The sequence below is a fragment of the Phocoena phocoena genome, chromosome 12, assembly GCF_963924675.1.
Source record: "Phocoena phocoena chromosome 12, mPhoPho1.1, whole genome shotgun sequence".
Lineage (NCBI taxonomy): Eukaryota > Metazoa > Chordata > Mammalia > Artiodactyla > Phocoenidae > Phocoena > Phocoena phocoena.
In genome coordinates, this window is record NC_089230.1 from 6,465,138 (window position 1) to 6,482,154 (window position 17,017).

Genomic DNA, 17,017 nt, shown 5'->3' on the forward strand with positions numbered 1-17,017 from the left:
GGCAAATCATCTCGTGGCTCAGGGTCTCCTCTTCCTCATTTTCGAGATGCTATTTCAGGCTTCCTCCTGCATCCACACTGTGTTATTTTACCAGACTCACTTCTCACCGAGAGGTGAGCTAGGGGCACACACAGAGTGTTCCCCCAGCAACCTGGCTGAAAGAGAAAAAGAAGAAAAGACTAGCAGACAATTGGACCCTTCTAAAAAGAGGACTTGTTGAATCGTTTGGCACAAGGGCGTTAGTTTCCCTCAAAAGAGTTGATGTTGATTTATTTCAGACTCACACCTAATGATAGATCTCTTCTCTTCCTGAAGAGGTTCTTTACTGTGAAAATGTTTAGAGGGGGAAATGGCGAGCCGGATTCCATGTCAGTGATCGTATTTCTCATTCTTTCAGGAATTTTTCTTTAAATGTGGAGCACACCCGACCTCTGACCAGGAAACGTCAGTAGCTTTGAACCTGATCACAACAAATAGTCGAGACATCACCTGCATAACATGTATGGACATCAGGTAAGGATCTGAAAACACTGTCACTCTCAACATCTGGCTTTCTCAACTTCTCTGCAAACAATAGGTAATTAAAGTCACTTTTTAATTTTTCAAAGGAGAAATCGGAAACATTTTTCTGTAAGTCAGAATGCAGCCCACCAGCCAGTATTTTAGGTCCTTCCATTAAAGTTGATAAAGATGGCATTAAAATATGTAGTGTTGATCATATTATCTTACTAGGAGCATTGCCTCTGTGTTTCCTGCTGTTAAGCTGTGACCTTTATATTAATAACTCACAACATCTTTCTAAGGAAATGAACCACCTCCCAGATACACAAGGAGACAATTGCTGGAAAAATAATATTGTCTCCTGCAAGAAAAATTTTCCTGTCATTATTTTTTGGGGGTTTTATAAATAAAAGCTGCTGTATTCATACACAGTTAGATTTAAGTGTGTGTGTAACTAACCACTTGATTGAATAAGGCCGCCTCTCATATCAGGCAGCAGAGGAGTGCCCTCTCTGTAGGTTAGAGAAAATGACTATTTCTCCTTATGTTGACAGATTCATGCATAGGGATGTCATTAAAGCCTGCATGAGGACACCCCAATATTCTGCATTTGTATTTTGCTGATTGTTGTGTTTTTTTCTTGTTAATGCTTTATTTTTTATTTTAGAAATAATTAACTTAAAGTGTTAGAAATTCTATCCTCATGGTTAGTAAGATTTTGGTTTAATTCTTTCCAGTATCTTGGGTATGCCTGAACATTTGCATGTCTGTATGGTGCGTGTGTGTGTGTGTGTGTGTGTGTGTGTGTGTGTGTGTGCTATATGTAATTGTATTGTATATAGAGTTTTGTATGTGGCTTTTTCCATTTAACATGGTAGCATGATAAGATTTCCCTGTCATGGAATATTACATGAAAACACATTTTTATAGGTACCTAAGATTCCATCATATTGTTGCTTTAATTTGCACTTCCCTGATGACATATGATGTGGAACATCTTTTTATATGCTTATTTGCTATCTGTATGTCTTCTTTGGTGAGGTGTCTGTTATGGCCTTTGGCCCATATTTTAATTAGATTGTTTGTTTTCTTTTTGTTGAGTTGTAAGTGTTTTTGGTATATTTTGGATAAGTCCTTTATCAGATGTGTGTTTTGCAAATGTTTTCTCTCAGTCTGTGGCTTGTCTTCTCATAATCTTGACATTGTCTTTTGTACAGCAAAAGTTCTGAATTTTAATGAAGTCCAGCTTGTCAATTATTTCTTTTATGCCTTGTGGCTGTGGTGGTGTATCTAAAAAGTTGTGCCATGACCAAGGTCATCTAGGTTTTCTCCTATGTCATCTTCTAAGAGTCTTATGGTTTTGTGTTTTATGTGTAGGTCTGTGATCCATTTTGAGTTAATTTTTCTGAACGGTGTAAGGTCTGTGTCTAGGTCCATTTTTGCATGTAGATGTCCCATTTCTCCAGCATTGTTTGTTGGAAAGAATATCTTTGCTCCATTGTATTGCCTTTGTTCTTTTGTCAAAGATCAGGGTCTATTTCTGGGCCCTCTGTTCTGTTCCACTGATCTCTATATGTCTATTCTTTCACCAACACTACACTGTCTTGATTACTATAGCTTCATAGTAAGTCTTGAAGTCAGGTAATGTCAGTCCAGCTTTGTTTTTTCATTCAATATTGTGTTGACTATTCTGGGTCTTTTCCTCTCCAATTAAATTTTAAAATCAATTTGTTGATATCCATAAAATAATGCTGGGATTTTGATTGGAATTTCATTGCATGTATACATTGATTTGGGAGGAACCCACAACCTGATAATATTGAGTCTTCCTACCCACAAACATGGAATACCTCCATTTATTTAGTTCTCCTTTGATTTCATCAATCAGAGTTTCGTAGTTTTCTTCATACAAGTCTTATTTCATATTTTGTTAGATTTATACCTAAGTACTTCAGATTTCAGGTGCCAATGTAAATGGTGTTTTTATTTCACATTGCACATATTCATTCTTGGTATATAGGAAGGCAATTGACTTTTGCATATTAACCTTGTACCTTGCAACCTTGCTATAAGTGCTTATTATTTCCAGGATTTTTTTGTCGATTCTTTTGTATTTCCTGCATAGATGATCACGTCATCTGTGAACAAAGACAGTTTTTTGTCTTCCTTTCCAATCTGTATACCTTTATTTCCTTTTCTTGCCTTATTTCATTAGCTAGGACTTACAGTATGATTTCGAAAGGAATAGTGAGAGAGCACATCCTTGTCTTGTACCTGATCTTAGTGGGAAAGTTCAAGTTTCTTAAATTAAGTATGACATTAGTTGTAGATATTTTGTTGATAGAGTTTATCAAGTTCGGGGAGTCCCCCTCTTATTCCTACTTTACTGAAAGTGTTTATCATGAATGCATGTTAGACTTTGTCAGATTTTTTTTATGCATCTATTGATATTATCATGTGATGCTTCTTTTTAGTCTATTGATGTAATGGATTACATTAATTCATTTTTCAGTGTTGAATCTGCCTTGTAAACTCTAGGATAAATCCCACTTGGACATTGTGTATAGTATTTTTTATACATTTTTAGATTTCATTTGCTATATTTTGTTGAGGATTTTTCTTCTATGTTCATGAGAGATATTTGTCTGTAGTTTTCTTGTATTGCCTTTTTCTGGTTTTGATATTAAGGTAATGCTGGCCTCCTAGAATGAATTAGGAAGCATTTATCCTGCTTCTATTCTCTGAAATAGTTTGTAGAGAATTGGTAGCAAGGTACGAATTTTATTTATTTTTGTGCTTACAAACATGTACTTTCGTATAAAAAGAGATTGGCATTTTTCATCTACCTTCTTAATAATAATTCTCTCTTTTTATGATTCTTTACAAGTGTATAATAACATATTCAAGGAACTCCAATGCCATTAAGGTAATTTTTCGACCTAGCAATGTAACAATCTCTTAAGCCTTCAGTTTCCTTATAAAATCCAAGAATTGAAGTAGGTAATCTGTGAGGCTCTGACTGGTTCTGAAGAACTGCAAAAGGTAGAAACAGTCCTTGTTCACAGCCTATAAATCAGTAGTATCATTTGAGAAAGCACTTGTTTGTGGTCCTGTCTTCTGACAGATGCAGAAATTAAAAATGAGGTTTTCAATGATACTGGCCTCCAAATGACACATACGTGGTTGTAATATGTAGAAAAATGCATAAGATAAATGTGCTATTCATTTCCAGATGTTAGGCTTAAATTTTAATTTAGGTACGTGATTTGTGTCTTTTGAGTTTATATTGTATATAAAATATTTTCCTGTCTCTTAAAGAAAAAAGCGAACTATTTGAGGGCTAAAACGTCCTGAGGTTTTGTGTGAGCCATCAGGTTCCCATCTGCCATCCAGCCTTGCGGTCCCCACTCCTTATTTACAGTAGCGGCTTGATCTTCATCCAATTGAGGTTATCAGTTGATAGTCTTAGGTTTATGAGTAAATAGTGAATCGAGCCAAAAGCAAAAACTTGAGCCAAAACCAGAAATTACAGCACTTGAAGGTATAATAGCTGTGCTGTTAAGTATTTACGATAGAAATTATATCAGAAAGGTTCAACACATCCCTCGATACCTCAGTTGCACTCAGGAATAACAATATTCAGCCACAAAAAAATGACACGGGCAATGCCAAAGTAAGATTGTATTCCTTCCCCAACCAGTATGTATATCTTGGGCCTCACCCTGATATCAGGTAGCTTCAGGGGAAAACAGTATTTCTGCACCGTGAATCTTACTTTACAGAATGAGCCTTCTTAAAATTTAAAAATATAAAATTTGAAAACATAACAAAATAGAAAAATTATTACCATGATATCATTCGGCAAAAAGAAAAAAATCACCACCCTCCTTCCCTAGCTTTGCTTCTTCTAAAGCTGCCTAGTGCGTCCCTGTACTTTTCACCTTTATTCATTATTCCTGGTTTCCAAAACTGAAGACAGACTAAAAAACAACCATGTGTATAGTCAAAATTTCACCTTCCAGAAACATGTTCCATAGTCCACTTCCCAGTAGGACATTACATCTAAGAAGCACTACTACCTGGTAATTTTCCTTAACTCTTCCAATAAAGTCTTATGTTTTCGATGTCATTGTTGTTTGATATAAATGTTTTTAAATAATTTTCTTGTTTTCAAATTTGTGTTAAGGTTCGTTCAGCCTACTGAAGCAATGCCTTGGATTGCGCACTTAAAAGATTCACTTGGGCTTGGAGATTAGTAAAGGTTTATCTGAAAGTCTGTTTGGACTTGTTCTTGGTGTTCCTGGGGGAGAGTGATTTGACTACGATTTGATAGTATTTTGGTATGAATTCATTTGTTGATTTAACAAAGAGAGATGAGCAATGGGTATCTTAGTTATGTTCCCTTTGAATGCATTTGTTATGTCTACGCTTCTCTTGTCAATTCTATATAGAAGTTCCTTTTATGTTGCTTAATGGCTGTCTTCTATCAACTTTACCCTTTCTTGACATTTTGGTGTCAGATGGAAACGTATGATTTGATTCATCATCAGGCTCTGAAGAGCACTGTGAGAGACTACAGGTATACTCACATAGGATTTAACTGACATCTTCTTTTTTATTGGAGTATAATTGCTTTACAATGTTGTGTCAGTTTCTGCTATACAGTGAAGTGAATGAGCTGTATGTGTACATATATCCCCTCCCTCCTGGACCTCCCTCCCACCCTCCCCCACCCCACCCATCTAGGTCATCACAGAGACTTTTTCAGTAAGTGGCTTTATTTCTGTAATGGAAAAATCCTTGAAATTTTGTGTGTGTGTTTGTGTCATAGCAGCAGTGGTATTCTTTGAGCATACAGATCTATATATTTCTCCTATCTGACCCAAATAGTATGTATACTCCTAGGTAATGTGACATGCCAGGAACAAAAAATACTTCCCTTTAAGTATGGGAGTATCTTGGAGTGTCCATCTTACATAGCATTCTAGAGAAAGGTAAATCAGAATACCAAATTGATAGTAGAATAAACAGGAGTACCTTCTATAGTAGACTGGAATAGCATAACTTTTTAAGATGAAAGAGGAAACTTCAAAGATATGTCTTCTAGCTTGAAACGAGTAACTTCACACTGTGCCCAGACCCCATTGGAGTAAGATCTCTCTACTTAAGCTGTGAGATTCTTTGCTGAAAAAGTGTGGCACACCTCAGTCTGATCCAGTCTTGAGGGAGAGCTGCTATAAACCCTTCCAGAAAGGAGAATCCTTCATGTGGGTAAAGCCTTACATAAGGCAATTGCATTGCCTCCTTTGAAATTCGAAGGTGGTGCTTAATGACTTGTAATTCTTTAATTTCAAATTCTTTGAACGTCTATCTTACATATGAAGAAGTTGAGGCTAAGACATTTAAAAAATTACACCTGGTCTTACCACGAGGAACTGGCTGAACCAGCCTACACATCAAGGCCTGTGTGTTTTTCTCTCATCACACCTTACCCACCGCATGGTCCCAGTTTTCTCTGGACAGTAAAAGGCAAGCTATCTGGTGAGGTTGGAAGGTAGGTTTGCACGTGAAAAGGAAAATACTAGCAGTAAAGTGAAATACAGAGACAATTTAAACACCAGTAAGAGTTGAAGAAAACAGCTGTATACATGCCTGTCCGCTCTAAGTTGTAGGCTGCTAGAAGGATGAGGTCCAAGCTTGACTGATGTGCACACCTGACTGATGCTGTTGTTACAATGTCCTGCACAAGTCTTTGCGTCCAAGAGATTTACATAAATATTTGCTGGTTTGGATTAAAGTAAACCTGTTTTATTCAGTGTGACAAACAGAAAGCAAATTCTTTTTGTGTGGAACTCTCTACTTTTAAAAATCCCTTCTGAATCTAATGGAATTGTCCAAACTGAGTTAAACAAAATAAATTAATCAGAAATCAGTAGAGAGTTTTAAGGCACTATTAGAAATAAGGGAGAAAGCCAAATTTCAGAGTCTTACTAATAGGAGATAGATTACTCAGCTGTATTGTTTGGGGTCAGTTACTTATAAAAACAGAAGAAGTATTTTATCAACATTGAGACTTTGAAATGTGAGCCATGTCAGTTTTAATGTCAGTCAGTGACCTTCATTTCTCCTGCAGTGAACGCTGTAGATTTCTGATCCAAGTGGCTGCATCAGCGGGGTTTCCTGGAGATGTTACAGGTGCTTGTGCATGAAATTCGTAAGCCTCACCTTTTCATTTAACTGCCGCTGCAGGTGCACAGCAGCCCCCGCTGGCACTACTAGGACAATACTGCAGATCCTTCTGGACCAGTTTCGTAACTGTTAAGGTCAACCTTCCATGTTGTAACCGTCTGGATTTTAAGCAGTTCATTTTCTGATGGTGGATGTTAAGAAGCGGCTGTATTCCTAAAGTATCCAAGTGGCCCTCACTAGGACTTTGGTGACAGCCGACCATTACTTTTAAGGTCCATTTTCATTGGAAATAAATGCCCACAGAGTCTTTAAAGAGCTAATTTTGCTTAGAAAAATACTGTAAGTGACTTGTGCATTTGCTTTTAATTGCAACTTTATCCTTATAATTAGCAATTCATTATAAACTTGTGGAGGGAAAGAAATTATGTGTATTGCAGATAATATTTGCACTGGTTCTTATCCTCAGAAAATTTAAACTGCTGGGATATTTCTTATTGGTAAGCAATGATATCATCTACCTCACCCTCTATATACACCATCTACGTAGTTCTTGTTTCCCATGACATTTAGAATTAGGTATTTGCAGATTTGTCCTTTGTGGCTTCACAGCTTGTAGAGCTATTTGCAACCAAATAAGCAATAGTCTCAATAACCTAGAGAACAGGCAAGTTATTTATTGAAGTAAGGGTCATGATGTGTTGATTCTGTTTCTTGTTAATTTGACAAATTCTATGTCAAAGAAAACATGGCCTCAATTTTGGCATCTGAAGTACACTGGGAATGGAATTTCAAGGGTTTCTAGGTCTAGACGTAGATTTTCACAGCACTAAGGGCTGCTTCATGTGCTGTCGTGACAGTCCTTACACCATCACACCCACACGTTGATGTGCAGAAGTGTGAACACAGAAGCCAGCGTCCTATAATGTCAATATCATGGGCAAAGCAATTTTATTCAGAAGTCTATTGTCTTTAATGTCTCCTTCTCTTACAGAGAGAACTTAAAAGTCAATCTGTTCATGCAACAGATATTTATTGACTCAAGGAACTGTTTCAGGGGCTTCAAGCTGAAGTAAACATGTTTTTAAGTCGGATGCAGGGAGAGCCAGTGCCAGCTGCACAGGCTTGTAGATGGGTAGTGTGGTGGAGATGGGCTCATCCAGGCAAGGCAGAACTTGACATTGCAACTTCAGTGCATTCTCGGTGTCATTGCTATGAAACAGGGACCCAAACTTAGCTCTTTAGGCCAGGATTTCCCAGGGATTTTTTTCACTTGACCAAGACAACATTTTAAAAATACATAGGATAATTTGCTATCTTACATCCAGCCAGCTAGATACTGACATTACCTGCTATGCTGAAGCCCTTCCTCCTTTCATGTCACCCTGGAAAGAACCTTGACCCTTGACCCCAAAACTGAACTCTGACACCTGGTGCTGTCATTACCCGTCTCCATCCAGTTCCTCCTCCTGAGCGATTTTGTTTAAAATGTGTGTTTGTATTTTTTTTAACTAAAAAAAACAAAAACAAAAAAACAGGTGCCTAAAGTCTTCTTCAGTTGTAGTGTGACTAAAACATTTAAAATTGTTAATGCCTCCAATGGATGTTTCTCTACAGATCATAATATTTTAACTGAGGAAACCTACCTCTACTGGCAGCAAGCTCAGAGAAGATTTTGATAAAGTAATCTCAATTCTAACATGTTTTTAATTAAAAATGAGCAAATATTTCTGACAGAATATTATCCCAAGTACTGTTTTTTGCTCCACTCAGAGAACCTTTCTTTGACAAGCATTTTTACAAAACAGAACTCGCCAAATAAGTTATTTTTATTTATGCATATTTTGAAAGTTCTACCACATTTAGATGCAGCAAAATCAGTTTTCTCAATTCCACTTCTTTGTGATATCAATATGGAAACTACAAATTAAAAATAGGAGTTTCACTGAAAAATTCTTCCCACCAATTGAAATATTCCAAAAGTTCAGTTATAGATTTCAGAATGGAAATCCAGTATATCATTTGAGTTCTCATCATTTAATCTTATCAGTTTCCCCCCTACTTCTACAGGGATTAGTTTCAGTGTCTTCTCGCAAACCTTTTCCAGTGATTTTTTGTTACTTGAGGCTTCAAAAGCTGAAGATTTGGGACATTCATTAGTTGAATACTTTGATTAACGATTGCTAATTGATTTTGAACAAAATGCAAACAAATTTAGAAGACTCTTGTAAGGTAGTTAGTACTATTGTAGTGTAGGGGAGGAAAAAAAAAATACTTTCCTTCTACCCTTCTAGGTTCTCCAGCTGGGGTTCTGACAAAAGACACAATAAAAAGAAAAGAAAGAAATTTATTAGCACATGCAACACACATACACATGGGAGTACCCAGAGATGAGTAACTCAAACAGATGGTTAGAACTTGGGCTTCTGTAGCCCCTTAGCCGAAGAACAATAAATTTGTGGAGAAGCGACAAGACAAAGGAAAAAGACATTGAACTTCTACGGGAACAGATTGTGGGAGGGTGAATATATGGTGGAACTAATGAAAGGTAAGGACTAGTAAGTAAAGTTTGCTGTATAGACTCCTGTGGTGCCCTCTGGGCTGATAAGTGTCTAAAGTTGTCTCCAGTGATTAACTTCTGTCCTTGATAGAGAGGGGAGGGGGATACATTGATAAATGTTTGTCCTGCTTTTAGGCAAATAAGGGAGAGCAGAGAGCTTTTCTTATGTCTGCTCCCTCTCAATCGGCTTCAGCTCAAAATAATTCTTATGCCAAAGTGACACATTTTGGGTTGGCATATTTTGCCACCCTTCAGTTGACACTAGACTTGATTTACAAAGTAGTTTTTTCAAGGCTGAAACTTGCCTAAAAGTTGGACTGATAATGAGCTGTAGAGAGACAACAGAGATGCTTTTGTATCCAGAGTCTGTTTTGTCACAATTTTGTGGTTCAGTTACTGTCTTTATAAAAATATTTGTAAATTTTAACAACTACAGCTTCTGCTTTGATTGGTAGAATATCACAGCTTGTTTGAACACAGTTATGAGTTAGATGCATCCCATGATTACTTCTAAGCGTGTTCCACACATTCCTAAATTTAATAAGGACGTTGTTTTTAGCCATAAGGCTGTATTCCACTGAAATATATATTCACATCGTCACTTTAAGAACATATTCAGTGTGGAACTTTTAAACTGAATTTGCACTAGAATTCACAATAAATTCAGATATTTCACCATCAAGAGAATAAATTTCCAAACTCTTTACTTTGAGTCAATGAACTACGTGAAAAGAAAAACGGAACAATTATTGGATTTAACAGGTTTTCCATTTTTATTAGACAGTGAGACTGACAGAAAACTATTCAGTTTAACTCCTTATGAAGTTCTTCTGGTAAGCAAGCTAACACTGACAGCTATCACTTAACTCTTTGTATATGCACAAGAAAACTTGGGATCAAAACTGAGTAAATTGACGTAGTCATTTGATGTAAATGAAAAGTCACACTTCACTGAATAATATGTAAATGTACCTTCAGAGCTGCACGTGTGAAATTGAATTCTTTGTGCATAGTATTCTTAAAACAACTACAGACTCTAGTAGATGCTGATGCTTCTTCAGTAGGTTTGTGTCTCTAGTCTTTGGTCAGTGATATTTTAAAAGTCCCTCTGGTAGATAGAAAATGTTGACTAATACCTAGGCAACTTAAATAGTCATCATTAACTTTCTTGAGAAATAGAAATTCTGTACTGCAATATTGTGATTTATAATAAGAAATATTTGTTCTCTGTCCCCCATCAGAGCCCCTAAAACCTTTGGAATTTCCTAAGTGCTGAGAGCAACAGTGGTGCCTTTCATTATGTTAAGGAGGTTACTTTGGGTTGCACCTGAGAATGGGGGCTGGTTGCCGGGGGAACCAACCTTTGTGATTAGAGGGTTGGAACTTTCAGTTCCAACTTTCCCACATACCTTGCCTTTGCCTCTCTTCCACCTGGCTGTTCTGAGTTCTATCCTTTCATAATAAACTGGTAATCTAGTATGTAAAATATTTCTCTGAGTTCCGTGAGCCACTCTAGCAAATTATTGAAACTGAAGGAGGGGTCATGGAACTTCCAATCTATAACAGTGGGTCAGAATCCCAGGTGACAACCTGGAGTTGCAGTTGGCATCTGAAGGTGGGAGGGGGTAGTTTTGTAAGGCTGAACCCTTAATTTGCAGAACCTGATGCTATCCCCTGGTAGATAGTGTCAGAAACGAACTGCAGGTCCCTCAGCTGGTGTCGGATCATTGTTTGGTGGTGGTGGGAAGCCTCCACACTTGGCATTAGTATTAGAATCTTAGGTACTTAACATGTACTTCTTTTAACATATTAACCTATTAAACTACTTCTTTTAACATATTACTGTTGGAAGGGTTTATTCCAAAATAAGTAACTGATACCAACAATCACAGTAAACAGTTGCTCTAGATCTGTAATTAATAAGTGACAAAAAGCCCTGCAGCAGAAGCCTTCTGACTACTTTTCCGTGGTCTCTATACTGTCTGTCTTCTATCTGTACGTACTTCATGTAGAGTGAACCTATAAATTCCTACAATTTCCATTGATCCCACCAACCGTTGGCCTGGTGGCTTTGTGCATCTCTCAGACTTCAGACCAGCCCCAGCACAGACGGACACATGTACTTCACGTGCTCTAGATGAGACAGTGGCAGAGAACACAGAAGTACGTGTGTATGTGTACCGAAACCAGTCCAGCTTATTGAATGTAGCTGATAATACTACTACTACTTTGAATAATGACAAATCTAGAATAAACACTAAATCAGACAGGATGCACAGACAAAAGCAAATATTGGGATTGTCTTGGGTGTATCTTGTCATATCATCCTCCTATGTATGCCTCTGAGACCAGGGGTTCCGTGGCTCCACATTTGGTAACCCGAGCACCCAGAGACCATAGGAAGGATATAAACACTAGCACATCACTTCTTACAGGTAAACGCCTGTGAGCTGAGACCCAAAAGTCACACTTGCAACCCTATCCCTCCTCCTTTCCAAGGTCATGTGTCACTGTTTATTGGGAGATAAGTATGAACTTGAATATGAAAAAGAATGAAATGGGAGGGGATGGTGACAGTTGCTGCAATCCAGAGAGGGCTCAGCTTTCATTAAGCTCCACCCTTCAGTCTGAGTTGCTGCTAGCCTCATTCTCCAATGCTGGCATGCAAGATGAAATCATAACGTTTCCCAAAATTTCACATAACAAATCTGTCTCTCTCTTCACTAGATTAATCCCAAGTTGTGATGCTAGAACCACTGGGGTTTGGGGAGGGCCCAGTATAGATAATAATAATTAGTGTTATACACAGACAAGGGCATATGACAGGGTGTCCCTGCATCGTTCTCCATGCTCATTAGTGAGAATCCCCAATGATAAGTGAATTATTCTTTTTGTTCCTAAACAACATTAGAAAAGCAGCCTGCCTACCGGCTAGGTAAGGGGTTGGCATTTGGTTTTCTTACGTCCACAGGCTGACTGATTCCTTGTTCTGACAAAGACACTTTATTCCAAGCAAGACAGATTGACTCTCTGTCCCCAGTGAGCAGCAATCCTTGATTGTTCCAGCATGCCCCCTGTGCTAACAGTAACTAATCCCCATTCCACCTCACTTTCACATTTAACTTAAAGCTCATCTCTTTCAGAATACCTCTTCTGGGGAAGGCTTTTCCTATTTGTACGCTCGCAAGTACAGAAATATGTACAGACCATTAATCCAAGAGTTATTTACAGACACGTATTATTGCATAAGTGGTCTTAAAGCATTCCCTAAATTCTTATATCCTTACTGCAGAATTTATCCCCGAGAGCTAAAGGAGAGTTAGTCTGCTTCTTCCTTCTTCGCCTCCCATTTTCCCTCTTTTTTTTCATATTTAAGATTGTGGGGTCTTTAGTTTGACTCCAGTGGCCTTCCCGACTCCTGAGGTGCGCGGGTGGTATAGTGGTTCCGGGCACTTTCTTTGAAGACAGACTGTGTGGATCCAAAATGCGGCACTTTCCTCCTCACCCCGTCTTCCCAGATGAGAAGAGTGCCTCCTCGTTTTCACAGAGTTACTGTGAGGATTAAGTGCGTCAAGCCTTGCAATTTCAGCTTCAGATGGTGAGTTCCAAAGTTCTAATTTCTGAAGCCTAGATTTTACGATCCCTACCCCATTTCCTCAGAGAAAGTAGAAATAAATGCATTACACTTCACAAAAGGTGTGCAAGTGTGTAGGTGGCACCATCGGGTGCAGACCGCTCCAGGACGGGGGTCATCAGGACAGGCTTTGCCTCCGGAATCCACCAGCATTTGAGTATCTGACTTGGGGCACATCAGTTCTTTTGACCTTCATTTCCTAAACTTGGTTAATTCCTGAGGTGGTGTTAAAATCAAGTAAGTTAATTTCTATGAATACGCTTTGAAAATTTTAGATCTCTACTCAAATGCAGCACATCAGTTGTAATGATTATTATTAATAATCCTTTTCCCCTTGGGGAAATATATGCACATAAATAGTTATTTTAGAAATGAAACATTAATCCAATCGGGAATATCTGGCCCTAAGTCTCCACTCAGAGGAAATATTTTGAGTTTCGAGGGCAAAAGAATTTTGATATTAACGGGAGGAATTTTGTGGGCATATGATTGTATAAAAAGTGATTGTAAAAGAAATTGGGCCTTGGTGACCAAAATATATTTGGGAAGGATAAGACTTCTTTAATAGGATAGCTTTAGAAATTTTAGTAGAGATTTAACATCTTAAGTGTGGCTGCTGTAAAAGCTGTGACAGGGGACATGTAGCAGGTTGAGTTCTTCAGAAGCAGAAATTGAAACAGAAGTTGATGTGTAAGATTTTCTTACTTATCCATTAGAGACCAAGGCCTGTGAAGGGGAAAGGGAAGGAACGAGTTTGGCCAGCTGCATGGGGCGCTCTGGAGTGAGTGTGGCCCACAGAGCGCCCAGGGCTGAGTCGGACCGAGCCTTCAGCTCCTGCCTTGCCCAGCCTCACGGCATTGCTGCTGGACAGTCACTGACGCAGATCCTGGAGGAGCTGAGGGCTGGGTGCACCTGCTGATCGCACGCCCCGCAGCTGGGCAGCAAGTCCTTTGAAACGGGATCTATGTGGTACCACTCTGTATTCCCTACAAGCCATAGACAAGAGGCATGAAAAGAACCTGAGAATCCTGAGAAGAGTTATTTAGGACAGTATTAGAAAGTAGAGTGTACAATACGTATTTCTGGACAAGAATTAACAAATATAATCACATTTAACCTATTCTGGTAATTGCTGTAATGTGATTACCAAGAACTTACTCCATTCAGTGGAATAATACACAGTTTTGAGAGCAGAAATAGTCTGAACTACCATATTCCTTACACACCCGGACATTCTTACATAAAATGCAAGTCCTGTCACAATGCTAATAGCTGCAAAAGAAAATCCAAGTTTTAATCGTTCACATTGTTTTGCAAATATCATGATATTGATTTCATGTAGAAACTACTGTAAATTTTTACTGTTATATGTGATATAAATGATCACTTTAAAAAAACATAAAATATATTTACATAATCAAAATGTATCTTAAGAGAAATTTAGGAAACAAACTTCAAAATTTAGTTTCATATTCAAAACCCATATGGTTTAAGAGGCACGAGAATAGATGAAGGATCCACGTGCCTTACAAGAAATACTGTTGTCACCCTGAAACTTTACCACAGTACAAATAATCAACGTCACTCATAAATTACCCTAGTAAATTAATAATTAATTCACTCATTCTTAAATGCAGACATTCTGTATCTCCTTAATTGTGCCTTTTCACTGTTCAAGCACTTGATATCAATATTAACATCTTAAGCTTTTTGGAATTCCATGAGCTTCTGGCATGTGGAATTACATTTTGTTGTCAACTAGACTTTCTTAATTTGAATTGTTTTTATGCCCATTTTTAAAGGCTGTTATATTTACAAACATATTTTCCCAGTGATCATTTCAAAGGTTAACCTCAAATTATGTCCATAATAAACCTGTCTTGACTAAGTTAACGTAATCCTCTACAAAAGAGGAATGGGTAGGTTAATGGATCCAACATAGCTGAATTAAAGCCTGGACTGAAAAGGAGTTGAGAAGACTTTCCCACTGAGTTGATTCCTTTGTCTCCTGGTGGCATGATGGGGCAGAAAGCAAACACAATTGAGGTCAGACTGGGACTTAATTACAAGCTAGTCATTCACCCCTCAGCTACCGTTTTATCCAGTGAGGCTGATAAGACCCACTTAAAAGGACTGTCAGGGTTGGGGTGATAGTCCAATAATAAAATCTGTGTAAAGGTGCTTGGTAAACTGTAAAATGGTATTCAGTGTTATTAGCAATGGGCAATCTCCCCCAGATTTGCCATTCCCTCTTAGAGCCTCTGCTACTCCAGAGGTTTGCATGTTTGAACTGAGACGGGGTGCTGTAGGGTGCTGTCTCACTCCAATTCTGTGCTAGGAAACTAGTGTGATGCTGGCTGGTTGATGGACGTGTCCTCCTAGCAGGGGTCTAAGGAATCAAACCTCTGCATTGTCATGGAGTCCAGCGTGCAGGCGTCTTGGGGAGCTGTGCATGGAAGAGCTAGCCAAGACGCTCTCCTGGACCAGATGCCCACACTAAACTTTTAAGTTAAGATTGTCCACAGAAGTTTCCTTAAGTGTCCTTTAAAATCAGTAAGATAATAGCTAGAGTGGCTCTGTCACAAGTAACTCTTATTACAGAATTTATACAGAACGGTATTCTAGGAAAATGATAAAATGCATGGAGTGTGATGATCCCATCATACACATTAGCTTTCACAGAACTGTCAGTGTTCAGCTCTAATCTGGCTTTCTGGAATGATATTTTCGGCTCCTGCAACACCAAGTCCATATGGAAAGAGATTTTGATTCAGCAAATTTAAAAAAATAAACTTCATTCTTTGAACCTTTTTTTTTTTTTGTATACTTACTAAATAGGTGGAATTAGCCTTTTGTTTGTCTTGAAAACTCGGCTTAGTTAAGTTTATTTTCCCATAAATATATTGGAATGCCTTCCTTAGCACTACAGCTTGCTTCTTGTCCATTTGCAATGTCTGTTTTACACCAAGCTTGTTCTGTAATGAGACTAGCAGAAGGCACAGAGTTTTCTCTCCTCCCCCAGTCTCTCACTATGTCTGATTTTCCTATTTCCCAGTTTCCATTGACATTTGTTTCTGAGCATAGATTGATTTGCCCTAGAGCCACTCAGTGATGCTCAGTGATGCCAACCGAGTCAGCCTCTGATGAACAGAGACTGTGATGGAGAGCTTAGGCTCTGGAGAAAGAATGCTGGGTTCGAAACCCGGTTCCACCTCTAATTAGAACAATTGCCTTGTTCTTTGGGCAAGTTCCCCAGCTTCTCTGAACCTCTTCAAAAGGGTCTGAAAAATTAAATGAGATAAAATTTGAAGAGTGCGTGTCACATAGCAAACACAGTAAATACTAGCTAAGATTTTGGCTCTGAATTGCTAACTAAAAGAGCATATTGTAGGTAAGTTTTTACTGATCTTGTCTCCTCTATATTTTGCTCTCCAAACATACATCAGTCTTGGCTATGCGAAGCATAAGTAAAGAGTATTTAATCTTTTCTATGACTGGTATGTCTGCCTCAACATCCCAGGAGTCATCTGACAAAACTACTCATGAACAAGCCTTTCATTAGCTCCCTGAATGGGAATATTTCTTTTCCTCTGAGAAAAGTAATATTTTTAAGGCCAGTTCTATACTTTTATGGGTATAGCTATGACTACATAAAATTTAATTGACACTCCATGCAAACCGGCTTTTCTGTTTAATGATACGGTGTGAGGCAAGAACACATGGCTATAATGTTCTTACATAGCTGTAGGTTAGTGCTTCTTACCCAGGGGTGGTTTTACGATGTCTGGAGACATTTTGGATTGTCACAGCGCAGAGGTGGAGGTGTGGTGCTAATGCCATGTGGTGTTTGGAGGCCAGGGATGCTGCTGAATATCCTACAACGCTCAGCACCCAAATCAAGGAGTACTGAGGCTGGAAACGCCTGCTGTAGGTGGAGGAGGGGATGGAGGCCACCCACCTCTGATTTCAAAAGGCAGGAAGCTCACTTCCTGTTAGGCTGCTATCTCCATCTGAACTCGTAAACCTTGCATTCCAAACTCTACTATTTCTCTAAGTCATTTAACAAACTTAGTTCCAAATTGCAGACTGTGCATGTGAATGCCTTGCCCTTTATATTCAGCCATGGAGCTGGCTCT

At 38.5% G+C, this 17,017-nt stretch overlaps 1 protein-coding gene across 3 annotated transcripts in view; it reads left to right on the top strand.

The window, feature by feature from the left end:
* PRKN (parkin RBR E3 ubiquitin protein ligase) overlaps positions 1-17,017 on the top strand; it is a 1,024,664-nt gene that overhangs the window by 482,898 nt on the left and 524,749 nt on the right. For all 3 annotated transcript variants that reach the window (XM_065889067.1, XM_065889066.1, XM_065889068.1), the window contains one exon: positions 398-513. In XM_065889067.1, the coding sequence (XP_065745139.1) occupies positions 398-513 (116 nt within the window). The remainder of the gene's footprint in view (positions 1-397; positions 514-17,017) is intronic.